Source organism: Columba livia, chromosome 2 (genome assembly GCF_036013475.1).
Source record: "Columba livia isolate bColLiv1 breed racing homer chromosome 2, bColLiv1.pat.W.v2, whole genome shotgun sequence".
NCBI classification, from domain to species: Eukaryota; Metazoa; Chordata; class Aves; order Columbiformes; family Columbidae; genus Columba; species Columba livia.
In genome coordinates, this window is record NC_088603.1 from 5,160,779 (window position 1) to 5,186,101 (window position 25,323).

General features: G+C 40.7%; 1 protein-coding gene across 7 annotated transcripts in view; it reads left to right on the forward strand.

The window, feature by feature from the left end:
- CRHR2 (corticotropin releasing hormone receptor 2) overlaps positions 1 to 25,323 on the forward strand; it is a 146,981-nt gene that overhangs the window by 81,030 nt on the left and 40,628 nt on the right. For 6 of the 7 annotated variants that reach the window (XM_065050323.1, XM_065050319.1, XM_065050321.1 and 3 more), the window contains 3 exons: positions 3,433 to 3,539; positions 19,489 to 19,606; positions 23,686 to 23,839. In XM_065050323.1, the coding sequence (XP_064906395.1) occupies positions 3,433 to 3,539; positions 19,489 to 19,606; positions 23,686 to 23,839 (379 nt within the window). The remainder of the gene's footprint in view (positions 1 to 3,432; positions 3,540 to 19,488; positions 19,607 to 23,685; positions 23,840 to 25,323) is intronic. The other variant, XM_021299486.2, reaches the window with a different exon arrangement.

Here is a 25,323-nt window from a genome sequence, read left to right on the forward strand (position 1 = left end):
GTTGCTTCTGGAAGTCTTTGGAGAAGAGATATGCTGTCTTTAAACCACACTGGTGATGAGATCATCCTGGCAACAGGGAGAAATTTAAATGACTGAATGGGGAAGGGAGAGCAGAGCCTTGCAGGAAGATCTGTGATGTAAAGACTGTCGGGACCTGTCAGGAAGTTCTGTTAGATGGAGAAAGATCCTTGTCATATAGAGAGCTAAGAGTGCTGCCATTAGGTGGTTGATTGTTCGAATCATTAGCTAATTTGGTTTAGAATCATAGAATTGTTTGGGTTGGTAGGGACCTTCAAAGCTCATTTAGTCCAACCCATGAGCAGGAACATGTTCACCCAGCTCAGGTTGCTCAGAGCCCTGTCCAGCCTGGCCTGGGATGTCTCCAGAGATGGTTCATCCACCACCTCTCTGGGCAACCTGGGCCAGGCTCTCACCACCCTCAGTGTCAAAAATTTCTTCCTCATGCCCAGCCTGAATCTCCCCTCTTTAATTTAAAACCATCACTCCTTGTCATATCACAATAGGCCCTGCTAAAAAATCTGTCCCCATCTTTCTTACAGACGCCTTTTAAGTATGGAAAGACCACAATAAGGTCTCCCTGGAGCGTTCTGTTTTCCAGGCTGCACAATCCCAACTCTCTCAGCATGTTGTTGTAGGAGGAAGGGTAGATTAGCAGTTCCATTCTACCTAAAGCAAAGGAAAAACATCCTCTGGACAGAATCTTTCATTAGCCTGCAGGGAGCCCAATGTGGTTTGGATTTCCAAAGCTGGTGCAAGTAAAGACGTGAGGTTGTGCTTCCTCAGTTTACCTGTTAGGAGCTGGCTTTTAGATAACTCTGCACTGTTGGATTGATATGATGTGATTGTCGTGCATAAGGTACAACATGGAAGAGGATTCCAGTGATATGACCAGCTGTGGTCCAGACAGCGAGGCTAACAGAATGTCTGACCATCTCATTTCTATCTCCTTTCTAATGTAACAGCCCTCCTCCTAAGCCTGAATAGGATTTAAATCCGCATTATAGTGGAGTGAAACATCTTGCTGGAAGCAGATGAGTGTTGGGTACCTGTAGAACGTTGTTACCATTTTAAATGTATCTCTCTTCAAGAGGGTGAGACAGAAAGAGTTACGCAAGTATTTTACATGAACTGAGCTTTGACCAACACATGACTGATTCTGGGCACTTGTTTTTCATACCTGAAGGTATTCTCTCCAATTCTATCAGAGATGCAGATTGCATGTAGGCTGATGGAAAGTGATCTTGCCACCCTGTCAGCTTAGTTTTCATAGACACTGAGGCAGTTCTTGTTTCTATGGTATTTGAATTTGCCTTCAGGAAATCCTATTAGTGCCAGGAAGAGGATCAGCATCAGTGTGTCATCGTTCAGCATCAGTGTGTCAAATAAGAGCTTAATTAATTTTTTTCCCATTAATTTTCTTATGTTTTGAACCATACCCTCTTAAAACTTCAGCGAAGTTGAAATAGAGGTTAGGAGCCGAAGGAGGGAGCTGAAGGGTCAGATTTAAAGAGCAGGATCCTTGGCCTGGGAGGAACATTGTCATCTTCTAGAAGATTTCTAGCACTACATGAGCAATTCTGGACAACGCTTTTAGTCATATGGTTTAGTTTTAAAGAGTCCTGCGAGAAGCAAGGCGTTGGGCTTTATGATCCTTATGGGTCCCTTCCAACCTGAAATATTTGTTGATTCTATAATTCTGGGAACTAAGTAGGAAAGTAAATAAGCAATGCAGTTTGCCAGGGACAGTACAACATTGCATTTCAGGTAGGCACATCAGTTAGACTTTTCCTGTGTCCCTGTGACTTAAGGATAAATAAAATTCAGTGTGGAATTCAGATCTTGTGGTGCCTTGTTTTGTTTTGTGTTTTTTTTCTCCTCAAGGCTATTCAGAAAATGGGCCTGTGTATGGAGAAGTTTATTTTAGCGGATTTTATAATAGACTTAAAAATACCTTACATGGTTGAGTTCTGTCCAGAAACGGCACATTATTCCCTGTGCTGAAGATATAGGCAGATTTTATCATGAAAATGATTCCAGGAGGGCATGCTCGCTCTCTGGCAGAGTGCTGAGAGATGCTATCTTCAAAAACAATGGAACAGATTCCCTACAGCGGCTGGTAGTAGTTTCATCCAAACATTCATTCACTAACAAATTCTTTTGGCTATAATAAAATGTTTAGGGAAATTGTTAGGAAAAAAAAAATGAAACAAAGGAAGTTCAACCAAAATTAGAAAACTGGTGCCATTGGTAGGATTCTACTTTTGTATTTTTATCACAAGGGAGGAAATTTAGGTGGTTAGTTTCCAGAGGTCTCATTCTTCTGAAGGAGGACAACATCCCAAAGTTGGGAAAGACCTGCTTAACCTGAGAAGAAAGAAATGCCAAAACTAATAAATATACATTGTTTTAAAAGGAATTTATTCTTTTAGCAGCAAATACCTTTCAACTTTTAACCAGCTTCAGTATTTATCTGAATAGTGTTTTTCTACCAGTTCCTATCCATCAGGCTAAGAGAGGAGAAATTTCTACTATTTTGAGGCCAGCAGTAGCCCACCAATAAAGAATGTTCCAGTTATGTCAAGGTCAAAGTTTGGTCACATCACTAAATTAACTGATTTAGGTGGGAGCACTTTTGTACTTATTTTTATGTTTGCTGGGTCAAGAACCTACCAATAATCTCCTCAGCATCCCGGGAAATAGACACTGATACATTAAGTTTCGCCACATACTTGGGTTGCTGCTAAAAGCAACAGGTTTTGTGGTTTGTCAGGCTCTCTCAAAACGGAAAGGATGCCACCGGATTCCACCTCTTTCAGTCTGCATTGGTTCTGTCCTCAATTTGAAAGATAAGCATCACAGCTTGCAAGGAATGTGCCCCAGAGAAAAATCCCACTCTGTGGAAAGGGCTTATTTTTTACTCTTACTGACAACTGATTCGGTTTTGTGTGAAAACCAAACCATTTGAGTAGGAAAGTGGCATAACCTAGTTATTTCAGAGCATGCAGTTTCCTTACACAATAATGTTTTATAACTTTTAAAACTGTAAGAAGATGTGTCTTTGGTAGTTTTGTCAGCCTAAAACAACAAAGTTTAAAAATAGTGTAATAATGAAAAAAAAATAAATCTTGAGGAAATTGCAGTGAAAAAAAAAAAAATAAAAAGAGGGAAAAAATAACTTCTTTTTCTGAGATTTGTAACAAACCGCGGACAAATCAATCCCAAGCTGAAATGAAACCAAGCCTGTACTCCTGTGCACCGCGTTTTGCTTATACATAAGCATCAGCTCTGCGGCTATTATATCATTTTAAAGTTGAGAAAAGTAATTACTGTTTCCTAAACTGATTTACTGTTCCGTAATGTCAGTGCTTAGAGAGTCATGCTGATTTAATCATGTTATCTCTTTACCTCCAGAGGAAGTACGCACTCCATTACAAGATTGCTCTCATCATAAACTACCTGGGGCACTGTATATCAGTAGGGGCCCTTATAGTTGCCTTTATGCTTTTCTTGTGCTTGAGGTGAGTAATCTGTTTGCATGCTTTGAACTTGGTTGGGTGTACGACACTTACGGGCTTACTCAAGCCTCCTAATAACACTGTCCAGGTTGTGTATGGTGTTGAAAAACGGTTGTGGCTTTTACATTCCCAAGTATGTACATGGTTTCTTTGACTGATATATTGGGTGAGTTGTAATAGCGGCTTCTCTGCATAGGACCAAAAGCCTATTTATGTGCAGGAAGAGAACTGTGCATGATTTATTGATGCAGCAAAAAATTCAGCGAGCACAGAGTGCTTCATAAGGGGAAACCGGGATTTAAGTGTGTAGTGTTGCAAGTTGGGGGGAAAGTTTTATTTTTTTATAAGGCAGCACTTGATAACCTAAGGCATTTTACATTCTCTGATAGATAATGCCCAGATCTAGACCAGAGGAGATAGAGTTAAATCTTCCTATTTTCTTTGGGTTAGTTTCAATTTTCCTTCTGCTAAAGAACTTAGAAGTTTTCTTAAACAGCAAGAGAAACATCTCGAGTAGCTTTTTCCCTATCAGTGTTCACAAAATCATGAATACAAACCAATGAAACTGCATAGAAACATTTCCCTGGTTCAGAGGTACAGAAGGGAGTTTGTGAGGTCAAATGCACATGTCAGTGAAAGAAAGTCTGTGAAGAAGAGTTAGGGCTACAGAGACAAAAGACAGGAGAGAAGGAAACTTAGTGGGAAGTAACGGGTAGATGTGTATCAGTTATCATAAGTATTGTATGTATTCAGCCTGAGTCACAGGAATATGTTTTAAAAGGAGTGGCCTGGTTGGGTATTTCTGTATTTGTTGGATTACTTGACTGGTATTTCTGTACTATTTGTGCTGTCTTGTCTAGGAGCATTACGCCTGAGCTTAGAACTAAGCGCACTAAGTGCTGTGCAATGATAACCCTTAAGAAAAATCTTATACTGGTAGTAGAGGAGAAAAAGGTGGAGGAACCTTCCCCAGGATTACAACAAGATGATAGACAGTGACCTAAGTGAAAGAATTACTGCTGTCCTAGAGTGGAGCATCCCTACAAAGTCTTACGCTAAGTCTTCCTCTTGAGCATTTCTATCAAGAGGGTCTTTCTTACTAACAACAGGAATATTCTTTTCAACCCAGCACCTACAAACAGAATAATCTATGCTAATGGAAAGAAAAAAAAGCTTAAAACATTCAACAGGAACATTTATGGTGCATCAGTTTAAACTTCCATTTCATCCTTTTTATTGTGCATGTAATGTTAATTCCCATAGTGCTTGAAGACCTGAATTAATTTATACCTAATCAAGAATGCAAATTTTTCATTGTAACTATATTCCCTGCTTTTATGCTGAATCTTTTATAAATGCTTGAGTAAATAATGCATAAATAGTTAGACAATATAGCATAAATGTATCCAGCTTCTAACACACAAGTGGCCTAGCTAATCTCTTTTAAATTATTCTTCAGGTATTTAAACTTTGACTTTAAGTTTTATATTTTGTAATCATCTTCAGCATTAAAACGAGTGCAGCAATTAAGTACTTCCCAGTATACGCTGTGAATTAAGGGAGTCCATCTTTTTAAATTCCCACTGTATCATGCAAAAATAGTGTCCAGCAAGCATTAACCAGCATGAACTAACTCAGTGACTGTAGAGTTACTTTTCTTTTCGAAAGTTCTAAATATGCCCTAGTGAAGGCAGTCCAGATTCATGTTGCATTACAGATTTCCCCTATACAAACTGAAGGTTTTGCACATCTTTATCACACCTCTTCAAAGTGTCCCAAGAGCAAATCAGTTTTGATAATTCGGTCCTCTTATTTGGGTCTTTTTTTCCTGTTGCAATTTGGATGGAAGAAGGCATCTGCTAAGTGGGTGAAACAAGGAAATTTAGGTAATGCCTGGCAAAAAAAAAAAAAAAAAAAAAAAAAAAAAAAAAAAAAAAAAAAAAAAAACAATAGAAGAACCTGAAGACTAAATCTGATAGTCCTGAACCTTGGCCCAAAGTAGAAATCTGTCGGTTCCTTATTCCTGTCCCACTGCATCCACGTACCTCACTCCATGAGTGCCTGCTGAATTGAAGACAGAGGAGACATCCAGTAAGGCTCAAGTTCTGCATCTGCTCCATATTTTTCTGCTTCTCACACATCTCTTGCTTGATTTTCCTTTTTTCTGTCAGTGCAGCTGGAGTCCCAAAGGCAGTTCTGTCTGAAGGGACTGGAGCACAGCTGCTGTATTGGAACGTAACTGCTAGGAAGGGTTTGAGGTCTCGCACACTGGATTTTTTAAGACCAGCTTGAATATCTAGTTGACATGGCAAAGGGTGTTGCTTTGGTGATCAACTAGTGAGATGGATATTTTGCTTTTGGAAATGAGCTTCACCATTACTGTTGCCCCAGCCCATGTAGCTGCTGCATTGATGGGAAGCTTATTCCTCAGTCATGCTGAAGTGGGAACGGGAAAGAACTGGATCTAGTCCATGTTCTTCCAAATCTATCTTCTGACATCTTGTCCTCAGTTCCTTATGCAACCCTCTGTCCTCCATTCACAATCCACCCTCCACACCAGTAGAAACGTTCTACTGTCCTAAACTCTAGGTAACCATACATCAAAAGAAATTATGAGGATTGGAAAGCTCAGATATAGCAGCAAGTAATGAAATCATCTGTCATCTGTGTTTGTGCTGCCAGGAGAGACCCCAACACAAATGAGAATGGAGAAGAACTCAGCCAGGAACCCCCTTTGACTACAAAAACCTATTTTGGCCTTGTTTTCTCCTGTTCTGTCCTTCTTTGTTGGCTGTGCAATGAAAAATAAGCCAGTAAACATTTCATTTAGCACCCAGATATTAAAAAGTGAAACCCAGCTTATGGGAGAGGACTCGATTTTTGTTGACATGCTGGTTGAATGGAAATGAGTCATTGACATTGCTCCTAAAGATCTAAGTCAGGGATGGTTCCTCAAGGTCCAAATGTAGGTGGTATTAGAAAAAAAAAATTACTCAAACAGAATATGCTGAGAAGAAAAAATGAAGAAGAAGAAAGAGAGAGAAAGAGAAGAAAAATGGTTCATTTGTAAATGAACCGAATGTCCTGTAGAGCTGCATTGACCTTCAACTCAAGATCTGGAGAGATTTGCTCAGGGCACTTCACAGGGCATTGGTAAATGTATCTGACTGCTGTGAATCTCACAGTCTGTATGTTATCATCAATAGTAAAAGTTGGGTCAGTCCCTCAGGTGCACACAGGCAGCTCCTGCTGACACATCTCTCATCATCCCACATAATCACATCCTCACTCTAGTAAAGCAGAAATTTTCCATAGGAGGAATCCTGCTACCAGTAATACCAATCAAGCTGAAGAAAAAAAAAATAACAGGCAAAAGGATTAAAACACTTATTTTGTTCTTTTGAGTGATATTTTTCCTTTACTCTTGCAGAAACCCAAATTGTTTTGTCTTGGTTTTTTCCTTATTAGTGTACTGTTATACCAGCCTCTGAGGTGGAATAAGAATCCCTTGTAAAACTCCTGACTTGTTATTAAAAAATGTGTTGGCAATGGCCAGCAGTGATCTGACTGGGTTCCATCAGAAGATGTTTTGTTTGTGCAGTAGTGATCAAAGAAGAAGTACGGGAAGACAAGTATTCATTCTGGGAAAAGTCGAAGTCCCTGCTGAGTTTTGAATCCAATAAAGAAGGATGGTGCTGAAAGGAAGACAGTCTGGAGATTACAAATGACATATCCTTCTGCACAGGTTGCTGGATAAAGACAGCTCTAAAAAAAGCCAAACCCACAAACACTGAAATAACATCTTTTGTCACTGTATGGTGGTAATGAAAGCAAACTGATGATTTGAGGGAAACTTTGCTTTCCTGTTGCCCCTAAAGTTAATTCTTTCTATTTCCACTTTAAAATATCTGATTCTTTAATTCTTATAGGTTGGAGGCAGTGTCCCCTTTCTTTCTCGTGATTACAGCCAGATTTCCTAAATCTCACGTATTTTTTCTCCCAAAAGGCTGAAACATTTTTTCCTTGAAATAACATAGTTGATTTTTTTCTTTTTCCTTTTTTTTTTTTTTTATTTCTTTTTTCCTTTAACCCTCTCCAAGGGTTTAGGTGAGGAAGATCTACATTCCTTCATCCTCCCCATTCCAAACTCATTTGAACTGCCTCTCAATCTTCAGTCTGGGGTGCAGTTGATGAGGCTGCTGCTGCATGCCTCTGTCAGTAAGAATGGAAAAGTTTGATTAAATGATTTGTGCAAACCCATCAAAAGAAATGTAGAGCATCCATACAGAGAAGTTCTCATAAATCAAGGTCATCTGACACCTATCAACACCTAGATACTAAGGGTATATGAAGTGGATGGGTGATCTGCACAATTAGTACCGGTTTACACTTAAAAGTAAAGTGGTATCTGATGTGATTAGTGCAGAGCAGACTCCAGATCTAAGGCACACCACTCCCATACACACCTTTCTGTTGTGGAGCAAGGGGAAAAAGAGCATCAGCTAAATGAATTCACAGGTTCATGTTACTACTCCGTTTTCCCCTTCATCTCCTGGCTTTCCACCTGGCCTTGTTAAGTCTTTTCCGTCTGCCACTTAGAATAGCAGAACTTTAAATAAAGATTCAGGCAAATGGCATTTTTTAAACTTCATCATAAATACCAGTCATTGCAGAGCATGTGCTTGGTGGACGCAGTGGCTGTTGGTTTGGAGACAGCACTGTCCCACCTTGTCACAGTCCATGACAAAGTTCTCAGAGCAAGGCAGGAATGAAAACAACGGAGCTGTGTAAGTAAGCGCACATGCAATGAGACGGTCATCTGGGAATACAAAACACCTGAAGTACGTGTACTCCTTGAAACTATCTGAAGTGTCTTGTCTCATGAACTCAGACAAAGAACAGAAACAAATCTCCTATCGATTAACCTTAGGCCAGTGTCTTTGCATCCCACCGCCTTTACTCACCCACCGTCTCATCTCATATCTGTATTGCTTGTTCTTTAAACTCTTTGTATAGAACCTACATAGCACAAAAACCACAGAGGAGAGCAGAGCCCTCATGAAGTCCTAGAATAATACCAGTAATTAAAAGTATGACCAGAGAGCTATATTCTTAAAATGTGGAAGGTTTCATAAGATGCCTCTGAAACAGTGTTATTGTAGCCTAGCAATATGAAGGCTGGCAAGAAGTATTATTATTGCCTGTAAATACATCATTGTTGGATAAACATTAGAAACTGAAGAGCCACTTACAGTCAAGGACAATGTCAGTACAAGAAGAAGTAGGTATAGATACTCTATAGATAGACTTGTGAGTAGATATTAGAGGATGATTTCCAGCCCACAGAGCAGAGGGGTTCCAGGAGCAATGGAATGGAGGAAAAAATTAACTTGGAGTTAAACCAGAGTTTCAGGAAGGACTCTTACTCAATGGCTACTTCACATGGGGTTTGGAGGATCAGGTGGCCACTTCCTATCCTGCGCTTGAAGTATTTTCCTAGTGGCATATTTATGTCATTGCCAAGATTTTAGCAACGAGACAGTGTTTTTGGAGATGGACACTAACTTGATTAAAATCTGGTAATATAACAAGATTAGATCTTTGTTGACAGGCTTGTAAAACTTGTCTGTGTTCTGTTCTCCTTCTGATGATGTTGGAATCATTTTGGGAACAGTGGAGCAAGCCTTGCAACTTTTCCAAGGCTTCAGATGAAGGAAGAAAGTAAAGGTTAGTCTTTGCAGTTTAGATATGAATCACGGTCAGGAGTGCAATTTACTTCAAAAAATAACAAGTCCTGATTCATCTCTGGTAAGGAGAATTAGAGAAGATATTTTCAAGCCTAGATGTTTAGAGTCACCCACTACAAATGCACCTGCAGGTATTCAAATGGTTCAATTTCTGTTTTCATCCAAGATTGGATGGATGTCTCCATCCATTGCTAACTCCACTGTAGTTGTCCAGCATCTAAACACCTTCTCTTCTATCTAATCTAAAATATGAATGCTGCTGCTTCACATTACTCTGTCAAATAAAACATAAGAGAGATTGAAAATCCCTGATTTGTGTCACCTTAAAATGGGGCACGTACACTTCTGCTGCTGGGTGGACTCCCTGTGTGTGCTATGGAAGCAGCAGCTTCCTTGGGAAGGTGCCCGGTTTGAACCATCGGAGACATTTCCACACATGCAGTGAGCACCATGAGGCAAATGAGTTTAGACCAAGCACAGGAATGAATATTTGGAAGGAGCAGGCTACGGATGATCTTATGTGGTCTTTTCTGAATTCCTGGCCAAATACTCAAAATTAATGAAATATTTTGTACCATGTTTTGGTAGAAATGAGGCCAAAGGAGATTGTGGACAGCAGCATCAGTGCCTCAGATTTCCTTGTTAGTTTATTCACACAGTATCTGCAAAGGTAGATAATTTAATAAACATTGCTAATTATATAATTATATTAAAAGCATCAAGAAACATATACCCTGAATCCTCAAGCTGGTAATTTAATTTTATATATATATATATATATATATATATATTTTTTTTTTTAACAATCCTACCAGAGGATTTTGCACGAGGATTTTGCGTGAGGACAGCTGTGCACACTTACAGTTCCCAGATCAACCGCTATCAACTCTCAGTGCTTGGCTTCTGAAATCTTTACTTGAATTTGCGCAATCCAGCTGCAATGGTCACTCCTAATAGAAAACATTCACCCTTTCATGGTCTGGAGTAATAAGTACAGCCTGTGTGAACAGGACAATGATTTAGATAAATCCCAGAGGGCTGTAGCCACGTATTATGCCCCTGCTACTCTAAAAGTAGTTTGTTATGTGGTACTAAAACCTGAGCTGCAAGATAGCTTCTGCTAAAAAGACACTTCACAGGCCTGTTTCCTGTTTGTTTCAAAAATTACTGACATCTGACCTCCATTTAGCAAAGCAAATTAGAGCGGACTCCTAAATCTGTTTCAACTAGCTACACCACAAGCATGTGCTGTACTAAATGAAGCCATCTGCATCCGACTTTGTCATTCCTCTGAAAATAAGAGACATTTCCTCCAGTGAAAGAGCTGATTGCATAATCAAGATTGGAGGCATATTCTTAGACCAGAGTATCCTCTGACTGGATTTCAATTAGCCCATATTTAACCTCGCAGTTCTCAGGGACTACATTTGAAGCGCTATGTTTGTCCAGTTCTGGGCTCCCCAGTTTAAGAAGGACAAGGAATTACTGGAGGGAGTCTAGCAGAGAGCTATAAAGATCTTGAGGGGTCTGGAGCATCTTTCTTATAAGGAGAGACTGAGAGAGCTGGGTCTGTTCAGCCTGGAGAAGAGAAGCTGAGAGTGGATCTCATCAATGTTTACAAATATCTCAGGGTGGGTGTCAGAGGATGGACCAGACTCTGTTCAGTGGTGCCCAATGACAGGATGAGGGGCAATGGGCACAGACTGAAACACAGGAGGTTCCACCTGAATATGAGGAGAAACTTCTTTCCTTTGAGGTGCCAGAGCCTGGCCCAGGCTGCCCAGAGAGGCTGTGGAGTCTCCTTCTCTGGAGACATTCAAACCTACCTGGACACCTTCCTGTGCAATCTGCTCTGATGAACCTGCTTTGATTGGACTACGTGATCGCCTCCCATCCCGACCAGTCTGTGATTCTGTTTCTCTTTGTACACTGACCAGGAACAAAGCACAGGCTGATGCAGTGTCCTATAGTTATCCGTACTGTCCATGGGTAGTTCGCAGCGGGCCATTTTTGACACACCATGTTATGCAGTCACACAATGCTGGGCACAAATATTGACAGTGAACATGTCCTGCCCTGGTGCTGTCCTACCTGCGATCCTGTTCTGAGTTGTGTTGGTTGCATCCTTCTAACCATAGGAACACCAGTGCTTTAAGCCTTCATGTCTGAATGCTTTGTGTCCCGTGATTAAAAATTGGCTTGAAGGCAGGAGAAAGAAGTTTTGGAAAAGGCTTAGTGGAGCACAGATGGTTCCAGAATGGGTTTATTTTTAGGGTCTATGCACATCCTATACATTGTTGCTGCTTCTCCTCTTCACCTGAGCGTTTCACCTCTGTCCTCATAAAGAAGCTGTTATTCTCCTCCAGGCTTTCTTTCTTCCTTTGCAACTGCCCCTGGCATTTCCTGTGGGAATATTTATATTCCTCTGGGCAACTGCCACCAAGGAGCTCGTTTTCCCTGCCAACCTCTCCAGCTGCCTTTCCCATCTGTAAGCATTAGTACCAGAATACATGTAGAGACTGAACATGAGCATGCAGAGGAAACCATGAGGACCTCAGGGGAGTCGTCTGTGTGGATGAATGCAAACAGGCCATGACAGACATTGAGCCTGGGAAATAACTCGTTGTTAGGTATTATTCCCACTCCATGCCATTTACGGCTTGTCCATGAGCTTTGCCTGCCCTAGAAAATACTAAAGGGGAAAATATATTTTTTTAAGTATTGTCCATGATTCTCCTTCCTGCTGTTTCAACAGCGATGAAATGGGAAGGACTCTAGCAAAGTGTTCTCAGATTTCTACTGCCAACTGTTTTCAGATAGACTTTGGGACAGTAGTTTTAATTTAACATCAGTATTAATAGAATACTACATGAATTAATAGAAGGTTTCCATGCTTCTTTATTAAAGCTATCATTTGCAATTATTAATATTTCCATGCAGATGATTCAAGTAATTCAGCTTGCTTTCAGCCATGCTGGCGTATTATTATGATTGCTAATGTTAATTGTTTGTGTCATGCTTTGAATCGGAAAATAGTAGTTTTGCATATTCCAGAGGGAAAATATCACTGTATGGATAGAGAAAAAAAGAAAAAAAAAAACAAAACACAACAACCAAAAAACCCCACACCCAAAACCCATGAATCAACAGAAAGTCTACTTTGAGTCTTACCAGTGCTATTTTTTAAACTCTTATAGATCTCCGTTTCCAAATCAATGAAAGTAGCAGAAAGACTTGATCAGATTTTCTGCCTTTTCAGATCTCAGCATTTCCCAGGTCAAAAGAATGGGTTTTCTAACTCTCTGCTTTCTATATCCAATCATACAATTAAGGTCATTGGAGGGCAATAATTAGCAAAGTGTGCTTTCTCTATCAACAATCTGAAACTCTTTCTGCCCACTTCTGTCACAGGCTGCAGTCAACTGCTGGAGAATTTTGCTATTTTTTTCATTTGCTGCTATTGTTCCTAACATGGAAGCTCAGTTACAACACACATCAAGCAGTTCAGTATGCCAGTGGTATGATATGGAGTCAGGGAATGGCATTTGGACTTGAAACACAGCATGTTCTTAAATCAAATAAAGAGGTCATTATGTGTAATTTCCCACCATATACCTGGCTTTTGATTTATTAATTAGGAAGGCCAGAGAAGTATGTTTGCTTTCACCTTAATTATGTCTTTGTGTCTAGCTGCAGAGATGCAGCTGATGCTTTTACAGGGCTCCCTGTGTGTATGGTGAGCAGGAGGTACGTGCTCCCAAATCATCTTGTCTGGTTTTGGCCAGCACAACCAGAGACACTCTGGGACTCGTGACTCACTGGAACACACAAATTTTCCTATACCATTGTCCCCAAATTCCTGTAGATATCAAACAAGGTACTTAATAATTTAGCCCATTTTTTTTCCTTCAAGTCAGAAACTGTAAGTTCTTATTTTCTCCTCTTTTCAAGGAAATCCTTTTCCTTCTGCTCCTTCACTCAGTGTAACACACACCACTTGCTTGTACCTGTCTGACACCACTTGCTGTATTTCAGGGGGATATTTCAGGCCCGAAAGCTGCTGCCAAGCACAGCCAGAAGTGAAATTGCTGTGGGAACTGAGCTAGTTCAGGAGAACATGTTGGAGACAAAGCACCAACCACTCCTCCCAGCTTGCTCCTGCAGCCCATGGGACCAGCAGTTTCCTGCTGTCCATTCCAGGCTCTTTCTATCACTCCTCCGTGCAATTGCCACAGGACACGAAGGAATGTAGTTGTGAGGAAAGGCCTCCTTATCCATCCCTTGGGAGGGGAAAAGCAAGTGGAGAAGAGGAACCAACATAGACAAGCCTATTTTAACCACGAAAAACATCTTATGATCTCTTTGGTCCAGCATGTTAGTATCATAAGCCATGGTGTGACCCCAATGAGCATAAACCACAAAAGGAATTCAGTGACTCCTGTGAGGAGTTGGGGCCACCAACGGGGTGATTTAATGTGATAAAATGTGATCTCTGAATCAGGAATATCTTAAAACCTCTGACTGCCAGAAGCAAGGAGATAGGAACAAGGGACAACTGACAATCTACATCCCCTGTTTCCCATACTGTCTTTTACTGATCACCACTGGGGACCAGGTCACAACCTACATGGCTCATTGGTCTGACTGAACATGGAAGTTCTTATGTCTTCATGTTGTGGCCTCAATCCTTAAGTCTATTCTGACTGAATTGTTGCAATTTCTTTTCTTATTCCTTCCATATTTGGACCTATGCACAGGGAAGAGTCAGCAGGAGAGTCAAACCAAGGCCTTGACCAGCACTTTTTGTCTGAAAAGCGTCAGGGCAGGAAGCAAACATAGGAAAAGGTTCTTTGATGGAAGTTGGTAGCCTCAGTCCATGGTATCTTGTGATGTGCCAGACTCTTTGCCCTCCTGAGAAGGTAGCTCTCTGCTGTCTGTGCTTTCGTTTTCCTAATGTTGTCACTGCCGCACTCCCCAAATTGTGATATCTCCCTACAGAGGTTAGAATAATGCCAAATTTCTTAGCTTCTGAGTTGTGAGGGAGTTCATTCATGCCAATCACTGTGCCTCTAGAGAAGCTTAATTCACTAACTTATAATACAGCTCAATGTGTTTCAAATTCCACCTCATCTCATTTACAATGGGATGCGAATTCCTTTTCAGTGCTGCCTGTATGGGCAGTTATTGCTGTTTCTGGAGCACAGACTTCCTTTTTCACTCCACGGAGTGAAAGCAATAATTAATCAAGGAGAAAATAAGTGCGTCATCAAAGACTGTTGTAACTCTAAGTTTAACAGGCTTTCAAAAAGGGACAGGTCGTTTATATAAGTAACAGAATTATTTCAGTATAAATTAAGGCTTATAAATTTAAGACAGAATCCATCTGTCAAAAGCTGGGAAAAGACCCGTGGAGGACAAATTACCCCTATGGGTATTATGAGTTTTTTCCTCAGTCTTTGAGATGAGTGAATACAACAAGGTCAGCTTTGTGCCTTCGCCAAACATTAGCTGCACTGCAGATCTCCTATTAGTCATTAGCTTTGTTGCCCAATCTGGGTCATGTCCTTCATTCACTGTCCACCTCAGACTCCAATCTGACCACACAGATAAACTTTACGCACCAGGTAAACTCCTGAGCCCAACAGAACAGTCTCATGTGAATAGTACTTGTAGTGAATCATAGAATCATAGAATCTTTTCAGCTGGAAGATAACCTCTGGATCATCAAGTCCAACCATAACCTAACCTAAATCTAGCACTAAACCATGTCCCTAAGAACCTCATCTAAACTCCTTTTAAATCCCTCCAGGGATGGTGACTCCACCACTGCCCTGGGCAGCCTGTTCCAGTGCCCAACAACCCTTTCCATGGAGAATTTTTTCCCAATATCCAATCTAAACCTCCCCTGGTGCAACTTGAGGCCATTTTCTCTTGTCCTGTCTCTTGTTACTTGGGAGAAGAGACCAACCCTCTCCATGCTACAACCTCTGTTCAGGTAGTTGTAGACAGCAATAAGGTCTCCCCTCAGCCTCCTTTTCTCCAGGCTGAACTCCCCAGGTCCCTCAACTGCTCCTCATCAGATTTGTGCTCCAGGCTCTTGTCTCAGTCCGTATCCCTCTAGATGCTTTACCCATACTAAATAACAATAATAACATTCACCAGCAGTGCCTGTAAATGAGAGCAGCTTTCTCAGGTGGCTGGCAAGAGATCTTTCCCTTTTTACATCAATGGACTTCGCTGTAGTCCCTCCACTGCTCTGCCCTGAAGCCTCCATACACTATATTAACCCTCCTGTTTCTCCTTCCCCAGTATGAACCTGACAATGATTTCTCAAGCTTTTCCTGCCCTTGGCTAGGAATTGCATTAATGCAATTCATACTGTGATTTCTGTGCTAGTTGTAGTTAGGAGACAGATACAAACAGAAACCATGTGCTCTGGGCTCTCTACAAACAAAACCAAACTTTGGACCCTTAGTTGGTACTCCTATTAAAATAAAAGTACAGGAAAAAAAAAAAATGCAAAGGGAAAAGGTTACAACCATCCTAGAGTCATTGAGCTATTCTGCAGAACTTTTAGACCTGTGTTTCTCAGCCTGACTGTACCAGTGGTACCCTAATTAACACCAGCAGAATAATGACCCAGACATCACAAATGCAAATCCAGCCCCTCATCTGTTTGTGCTGCTTTGCCAAAGCAGTAACATAGTGAGAAATGTGACTGGGGAGAGACTGCAGCTAGAAAAGCAAAATGCTTGCTCTGCAGCATCTTCTTCATTGCTCTGTTAGCCCCAAAAACATGAAGGTTTTTGGCAGGTGAAAGCATCTACTTAATATCTATGCCACACAAAGTGTCTCAGGAAGGAAATGAGGCTGTGGTACCAGGTTGCTGATACTCAATGTATTGATTTTGCTACAGGTAGTGGGACTCAGGAACCAACTATCCCTCTTGCATAACCAAAGTGTTATTTGACAAGGCTTCAGGCCTCATTTTGGTAAATTCCAGCTGTTGTTCATATTTATACTTTACTTAATTTTATACCAGGAACACATCTTCCCTCTGCCCCTGTGCCTTTTTGTAAAGAAAGAGAGTTTTGATCGTAATTATCTGGAAATCTTGGGAGTTCTCAACACAGATCAGACCCTCTTGCTCTGGATCCTTAACACAAATTGCTAAAAGTTCATCTCTGTCCCAAGCATCTTGGAATCCAAACAAAAGCCAATGGCTGGATGCAGACAGACAGGCAAAGAAGACAAAACAGTATGAAACAAGAAGTAGTGAGGAGAGCGAAGATCATGCAGCCAGTAGATGCTGAGGTTACCTTTATGTTCCAAGACACAGAAGAGAATGTGATTTTGATGACTAAGATCCTCCTGAGGGGGAAAGCTCTTTTTAGGAACTATTTGTTTGATCCTATTTGTCCCTGCAGCCAGTCCAATGTCCCTGCTGTAAATCTTGTGGGAATAAGGTTTCTTCCACCAGGTTTAGTGGTGTTCCAGAATATGGGTGATTAAACTACACCTAAATGGAGGCATGCAACAAGGATTATTTATTTTTTTTTCCACTCCCTTATCTTCTCTTAGTCAAGAAGTACATACAGGTGTCAAATGTGCTGGATCTGTTTTGTTGTTAGAGCTCTCAAAAGCAATTAATTTCATGCCAGTAGCTCTACAGTTTGACCTGAATTTCCTCAGTTTCTAGTCCCCTGCCTCCCTCTCCCCCTAGAAGCAGCATTTCAAATTCCCTCCTTAATCTGCTAATCTTTAACCTGAAGGGAGTGAATATAACACCGAGATGAACAGCAGCTTCAGGACATTTATGTGCAGAATGATAAACAAAGAACAGACCTTAATAACAAGTGTCAAGGTCTGTCCAGAGACAGATGGGTTCTTGTGGTTCAGCATGAAAGGCAGTAGGTGTTGGTTGGGTAGTTTCTTTGAAAGCCTAACATGAACCTTTGCCTTTGTTAGAAGTGAAAATCTTGAAGTGAGATGTGTCTCTGATGTGTTCCCTGGTAGCAGAGGTTACATTGAGAGCAACGCTTTGGGGTTTTGTAGCCTAAATCAAAGTAAACGGATTTGAGCAGCTGGAGATTTGTTTTCCAAATTGACTCCAATCGTGAGTCACTGAGGCTCTCAAAACCAAATACCAATTTTATACCTGGAGCCTGAGTTGTTAAACTCAGAAGCTATTTTAACATTGACTTAGTAGGGTTGTACCTCTGAGCATTTTTCTGTAAATTGGAGTACCTAGTATGTAGGAGGACTTCTATTTGTTTTTTTTTTTTTTTTTTTCTGGATTTCTGCGAAATCTCTAAGAGATTTGTGAGGCTGAAGGACATAACAGAATTGCTCCTGGCCCTAAAACTGACTAATCAAGTCCTAGGAAGAGTGTAATAAGTGTTTCATGGTAACAAAATAGTATTTGTTTAAGAAGGCTGGCTTGTTTTTCATGCAAAAAACCCCTGAGGCAATAGCAAAGTTGGTTGCTGGATTGTGCTTTCTCTTTTTGCTGTCAGTGGGATGAGCTACAGTCAGCTACAGTTGAGAGTGTTTGAGACCACCGCTTTCCATGGCTGTCCCACGTTATTTGACAGCTTCTTTTACAAGCAGGGGGGCTGATGTGGCAAATGCAGAATCCTAACCTGATGACACTCACCTTTAGGGTGAGTGTCAGGAGGATGGAGCCAGGCTCTTCTCGGTGACAACCAATGATAGGACAAGCAGTAATAGATTCAGATTGGAACAAAAGAAGTTCCACTTAAATTTGAGAAGAAACTTGTTCCCGGTGAGGGTGGCAGAGCCTGGCCCAGGCTGCCCAGGGAGGATGTGGAGTCTCCTTCTCTGCAGACATTCCAACCCGCCTGGACACCTTCCTGTGTAACCTCATCTGGGTGTTCCTGCTCCATGGGGGGATTGCACTGGATGAGCTTTCCAGGTCCCTTCCAATCCCTGACATACTGTGATTCTGTGATCCTGGGAAATGCACTGGCTCTTTGGATTCCCGTGGAAGAGATTTTAGTAACTGGAGTGTTTCTGTGTTTAGCAACTTTGCACTCGCCTTCCTTTATGGCTTCACAAAGAATGAGAAGACAAAATGCTCTTGTCTCAGATGATGCAATGAATGACTTTCTGTCTAGTTTCAGTGATACTTCAGTTGCTGGGATCAGCATCATGCACTGGCCATCTCCTGGAGCCATTTTCAGCAGCAAGCACTATTTAAGATGTCCCTTCTTTTGTTTTATGGCACTGTGCCCCAACTCATTGCAGCTCATATTTTACATTGTGCTCATTTTACATTGCATCTGAAAGGGAGCTGGGAAAGGACTAAAAACAGACACAGAGATTTTCTGGTGAAGGAAGATACACAGTTTTACCTTGTTTGAGAAAGCTTGGTACAGCCAGCTGAGCCCAGGACTGGAAACCAGGCAGTTGATGTTCTCCTATCATATAAATGTGCCTGTTCAAGAGGCCGACTGAATGCAAACCATTCCAGTTTTGCCAGTCCAGAGCTGATGTTTGTCACCAAATCTCCTTCTGTGAACAATGCAACACACTCCAGTGCAGCCTTGTTTAGGGGCTCATCAGTTCTAGTTGACATTATAATAGAGCTGATGGGATGGGGAGGAGGGGAGCAAAAATGATAACCAAGGATGAAATAACCATTTGAATCTTTGGGTCTTTCCAGTAGATCATGTTTCACTTGCTTGATGTGATTTAGTGTCAAAGAGAGCATCTCATCAAGACAAATTTTTGTATTTGGCTTTGCAAAAGTTATTTTGTGGTTTCTGGAATAAAGGTATATAACAAGGGAAAGAAGCAGCACAGATTTTGCCATTGTCCAGTTGCTGCTTTATATTTATGTCATTTATTTGTGTTGAGACTACACTGCTAAATCCAAGTTTTGGCTTTGGCACTGGATGTACAATTTACTCTGAGAGCCAGAGAATGAGATCAGACCCAGATATTACAGCTGGTAAAGATATGGTAAAGATATAGGCTACAGACAGCATGTAAACCGTTATGGCTGACCCACTGGACAGACAAACCTCCTGTTTCATAGTGTAAGAAAAGTAATGGAGAGGGATAAACCATGAGGAATTTTGAAAGTGAGTAGAATTAGCTTGTGTTTTTTTATATAGTCATTTACATGTATTTGTATTTCTTCCCTATATATGATGATGATTTAAATGTGTTTCTGTGTTTAGGAGTATCAGATGCCTGCGGAATATTATCCACTGGAACCTGATCACCACTTTCATCCTGAGGAATGTGATGTGGTTTCTACTTCAAATGATAGATCACAACATACATGAAAGCAATGAAGTAAGTGCTTAGAGGTAGCGTGTCTATGCCATGTAGTTTGGGGGCAGGCAGGGGTGCTGAATTTGTTCAACTGATAGAAATATTACAAGGACACATACATGTGCTCGGTGTGATTTTCATGTGGTTTCAAAAATATTAAGAAAAGCAGCTTAGATTTTCTGATTTTTCATTTATTTCCTCATCACTGAATATCAAACACTTTTTAAAAGTAAAAATCCCTCCCAAAAACTTATTTTTAATCTTCACCGACTATAGGCACTTTCCAAATTTATATCCTGTGAGACACAGCATTGTGTAAGACACTAAATTTGGTAGTTCTTGAACACTGTTTTTTGTCAGACCACCTTGCGGTGATGTGCACTGGTGTAGGGAAAGCATTCATTCCAGAGGGCAATCTCTATGAACACAGTACAGAAATAGTTATTTGGCTGTTGAGGCTCTGAGTCAGCTTTGTCTGATGACAGTGGACTTCTTGCTGTCTGGAGTCAGTGAGACTTCCAAGAAAAGAGGAAATAGGGCCTGAAAGAGTACAATTTTTGTTTCTTTATATCTTCGTGGGGGAAAAAAAAAATGAATAAATCAATTTTTCTGCTAATCCCTTCTACACCATGTTGGCTTTGAGGATGAGGATCTGTGATATGAGCTGCATCCAGCAGCAGCTCCCTGCCACTAAGTGGGTTGGCTGCTTCCTTCAGGGACCCAAATGCTTCACTCCAGCTCGTGCTGCTCCTTTTGAACTGTTTCTGTTGCTTTTCTTGATCCCTTGGGAAGGACTGAACCCTTGGAGACTGAAGTCACTAAACTGGTGGAAAACTAAACAAGCCAGCAAAAAATCGAGCAAGAGTTTTCTGCTGGTGTAGTGATGGGTGACGAGAGTCAGAGACTGGATGGATACACACAATAAAAAATGGGAAGGCTGAAGGGGGTGAGAAGTGAGGCATGATCTTTGTGTGGCTTTGGGCACTCTTGAGGAATACAGCATGTCACAGCACTCTCATTTCTCTTACTATCTATGTTATTTTTTGTTCACTCAAGTATCCCACAAACCTCAATTTTTTTTTTACACTGAGAGTGGTGCAATACTGTCCCAGTTTGCCCAGAGAGGTGGTGGATGAACCATCCCTGGAGACATCCCAGGCCAGGCTGGATGGGGCTCTGAGCAACCTGAGCTGGTGAAGATGTCCATGCTCATGGCAGGGGTGGCACTGGATGAGCTTTGGAGGTCCCTTCAACCCAAATTATTCTATGATTCTAATTGCAGATGCTTGTTTGAGTGAGGACATTCAATCAGTCCCTATGTCAGTACAGTAATGTCTCCCTCCATTTAGTCACACAGCAGCCCCAATAGTATAAGGATTTTTGAGTGGACTAAAAGCATTCACTCCACAAGAAAAAGTAATTTTCTTGGGGAATAATTCTACATTTCCTTGGTGAGTGGTCCTTTTTGATAGCCCCTTAGCAGGGTCTTTTACTGTTCTATTTCCCTTGTAATACTCTTATGGTGGAGTATTCTCCTTTTAGGACTGTCCCCTGGTATTTACCTCCCTAATAAAGAAGAAACAGCATCCTACACACGCTTATGCACACACATACACACACACACCCCCTTCATAATCTCTTTGGACAGAGAGTGGACTAAAATGCCTATAGATTAGAAGCTGGAAAACAAATAGCAGTCATTAGTACCTAGATAGAGTATGAGATTCTAAGGGTTTGGGGATATCTATGCATAACTATTATTCTTCAAGCAGATACTCCTTTGAGATGTTATAGCATCTATTAATTCCCTGTTTGCTTTGTATTTCTGACATTTTCAGGCTACAGAAGGTGGTGGTATATGAGCTTTGTTGTTGACAGTTTTATACTGTGTGATTTAATCTCAAGGTGCTGCTGCAAATCTTAATACAGATTTTTACAGATATCTAGAAAAAATTGTTGGAATCAGGCACTCAAATACCTTTTAAAATGTGACCACAAAGTGTTGAGGAAAATATAAACCTGCAAACATAAGGATAGATCCTCACATGCCTCAGTTTTCATTAATTCATCTCTTCTCTGCAGAACACTGCAGTCTTTTTGGGAAGGTACTTTATACAAGCTTAGTAATAACTTTGTTAAATTCCTATTATGATAGAAGTCACAGTCAAAATAACACCACCAAAATCAATGTGAGCAACATCACTATGCTAGCTAATGATGTCATCTCTTCTCTGCTGATCAGTAATAATTTAGTTACAGAAGCATCAGGGACTCAATGTGGAAACATTTTGCATGAAGTTATAGTGCTTGTGTTAATAAATCAAGACGGGGAATTGCTGAAGATATCTGGAGTCTGATGGTGGATACACATGGGGATCAAGAATCCTCAGTCAAATAAATGAAATTGTATAAATTAATGAGTTCTGCTAATTGGGTTTATTATTCAGCATGAACAAATCCACTGTTCCCAAAGGAATTGCTCAAAATTCATTTTATTCTGGTTTCCTATGGAAACGATGCAGAGGGAGATTTCACTACTATCACGTGTATTTGTATCTGTCCTGGTACCTTCGCAACCCCCTGCCCAGTTCCACTCAGTTCTGACACAGGAGCAACAAGATCAGATAAAATTGGGTTTTTTATAACTCTTGTGAAAATAGGCAACTGTGGAGAGGACAAAAAGTGTGTAAGTGTTGCAACTGAGGGGTAGAGTAGAACAGGAATCTAGATATTATATCAGAAAATTTTCATGAGATTAAGGCCACAGGGAAAGATTTAATTCATACTCGTACTTTCAAAAAATTGGATGTGAGACTTAGAGTCTTTGGAAACAAAGTCCTGTTGGTTTGGGGGTCAATCAGGAATGGAGCCAAAATATTTGTTTGGTGTTATCCAAAAATAGGACTTTGTTTGTTTGTGGTTTTATTTTACTTTGCTCAGGCCAAAAGGAGAACAAAAAATGATTTGGTTTAATCAAAGCTTCAAAAACAAAAGGTTTCATCTTCTTCTCAGTTTTGTTTTTTGATCTTATATTAAAGATGAAGCCAAACTAAATTTCAAATCCTAATTAAATTATAAAAAAATGAAAGTTTTAACACATCCGAAAGGTTTATTCTCTTTATTTCAGCTCAATAAACAGAAGTGATTACAACTTGTTAATGGCTTATCATTTTGTAACTGTCTTTCTTGTCCAATAAATGTGGGGAATATGCTGAATGCCCGCTTGGTCAGAAAGAAGCTTTCCCAGTCTTCTGTGTGTAGCGCTGTGGAAATTACCATCAGCAGTTACTTGTGATTTATTGATGCGATGTTGCTGTCTACCTCTCTATAGCTAATAGAGTATTCCACAGTTGTGCTCTCTCTGCACAGCCATGAGGAGAAGAGGCCTTTATTGAACCTGACCAAAAAAATCCTGTTGAAGTCATGGCAAAATTCAAACTGAAGCACTAATGGCAGGAATAGGGTGGATGAAGCAGCTGACAAAAGCATGTCTTCAAAATGAAATATATTTTTTCTGAATGTCAGTGGTGCTCCTTCCCTTCAGTGGAAGTGAAGCAAGATTGTGACATTCGCTTCTATCTCATATTTTCTTTGAATTTCTCAGGGGGTGGGTTGTAGTACCTAAGATATGCTTAGACTCTTACATCATCTTTAGATAGGACCCTGGGCTATAGCTGTACCTCTCTGAAATATCATCTGTAGTCAAATAACCTCCCTTTTCTTGTCTTCTTTCCACACATCTGCTTCTTAAACCGCTTAGGGATTGCTGGTCTGGACGTGTCCTGTGGTGTGTTAACTTTCCAGACATGCTCAAGTGCAGGAGATCCTGCATGCTGTGGTCAAGGCCGAGCTTCAGGCATAGTTGTGAGGTCCCAACAGAACCTAAGATATTCTGATTCCAAATCACAGGCATAAATCCGCATCACATGAATGTTTTATTTTAACAGTTGGACTCAATGATCTTCAAGATTCTTTGCCAACCAAAATGACTCTATGATTCTATGGATTCTACTATTTATTTTTAATGGAATAACAATATATAAAATTTTTGAAATGTTCTCACCATGATTTTGAAATGTTGTTTTCTATTTTCTTTCCAGCCCTGGTGTCGATGTATTACCACTGTCTACAATTATTTTGTGGTGACCAACTTCTTCTGGATGTTTGTTGAAGGCTGCTACTTACACACTGCTATAGTGATGACTTATTCCACAGATAAGCTGCGGAAATGGGTCTTTCTCTTCATAGGATGGTGTAAGTGACTCATGTTTAAAATGGTATTACATGGTACCTGGCATTAAAGTGATAAAAACAAAAGCAGAAAGAATAAATGTTAAAAATCCCACTGTGGTGAAATCTAATATTCAAACCTAACTTTATGTCAGAACAACACGATATCGGGTTTAGTTCTTCACTGTGATGATGATATAAACCCAATAGGTTATTGCTGGATTTACCTTCTTCATTTAAATCCTCAGATAACTGATGTTAAGGAACAAAAGGGAAGTCCCAGGCTCAAGACTTTGGGAATGCAGCAGTTCATACCATGTCCCTTTCATTTTGATCAGAAAAGCAGCAACCACAACCCCTTATGCATGAAACAGAAAAGGCACTTTTCTGTGCCCTGTGGACCACTCAGTCTCAAGAGACAGATGAGACGTATCTAAGTGAAGAACTGGCTATAAGAGAATCCTAATTATCTGCCAGTCTTTTGGGCTGCTGAAGGATTTGTTCCTAGAAAACCACCTTTAACAAAGAGTCACATGTCATCTTTGTACTATACTTGTGGCTAGTCAAAGGCAGAAAAATAGCTCATTGCATGCCGTAGCCTTCTTTCTACTGTGCCAGCCTGGACCAGCACAAAGGAGCATCTCCTTCACCCTCACTGCATCCATATAAACTGGTCTGTTGGTAACAGGCTGGGAACCGACTGTGAGAGTAGCAGTACTGCTGAAAAAGATGTAGGGCTTGCGGTGGATGCAAGCTGAGTATGAGCCATCGGTGCCTTCTTATCATAAATAAGGTAAAAGACATACTGTGTGGAGAGAAGATTGAGGGAAGTTACTACTGCTTTCTATTCAGCTTTGGTAAGGCTGCCTTTGGAATGCTGTGGTCAGTATTGGGCCTTTCGGTTAAAAAGGGCTGTGGAAAATCTGGAGATTAGGCAGTAGAAGTCTGTCAATATGATCAGGGATCTAGAGGACATGACCTGTGAAGTGAGGCTGAAGGAGCTGAGCTTATTTAATCTGGCAAGGAGGAAGCTAAGGAAGAATCTTGTTAGGTACCAAGAATTATTTGAAGGATAATATTCTTGGTAATAGCAGATGTTATGGGAAAGAGCAAGGGCCACAGATTACAGACTGGGAGATTACGACTGGACATTAAGAAAACACAAAATTTACCAAGAAATAGTACAGCACTGGAACAGATGACTGAGAAGCTCTGGAATCTCTGGAGGTATTGAAAATTCAGCAAGGCTATTCCTTGGCTGAGGTGGGTTAGTGTTGATAGTTCTGCTTTTAGCAGGAGATTGCCTTCAGAGTTCAGGTTGGACTAGATTGCATTTGAAGGTTCCTTCTGGCCCACACTATTCTACGATTCTATGAACACATCCATGATTTGAACTTGGCCAGGGCAGGTTTGACAATACAAGCCCTGTGCGGGCAGCTTATTTGCTTGAAAGCAAAATCTGAAGTCAAACAGAACTAGTGAATTTGGCAGTTCTTTTCTATTGAGAG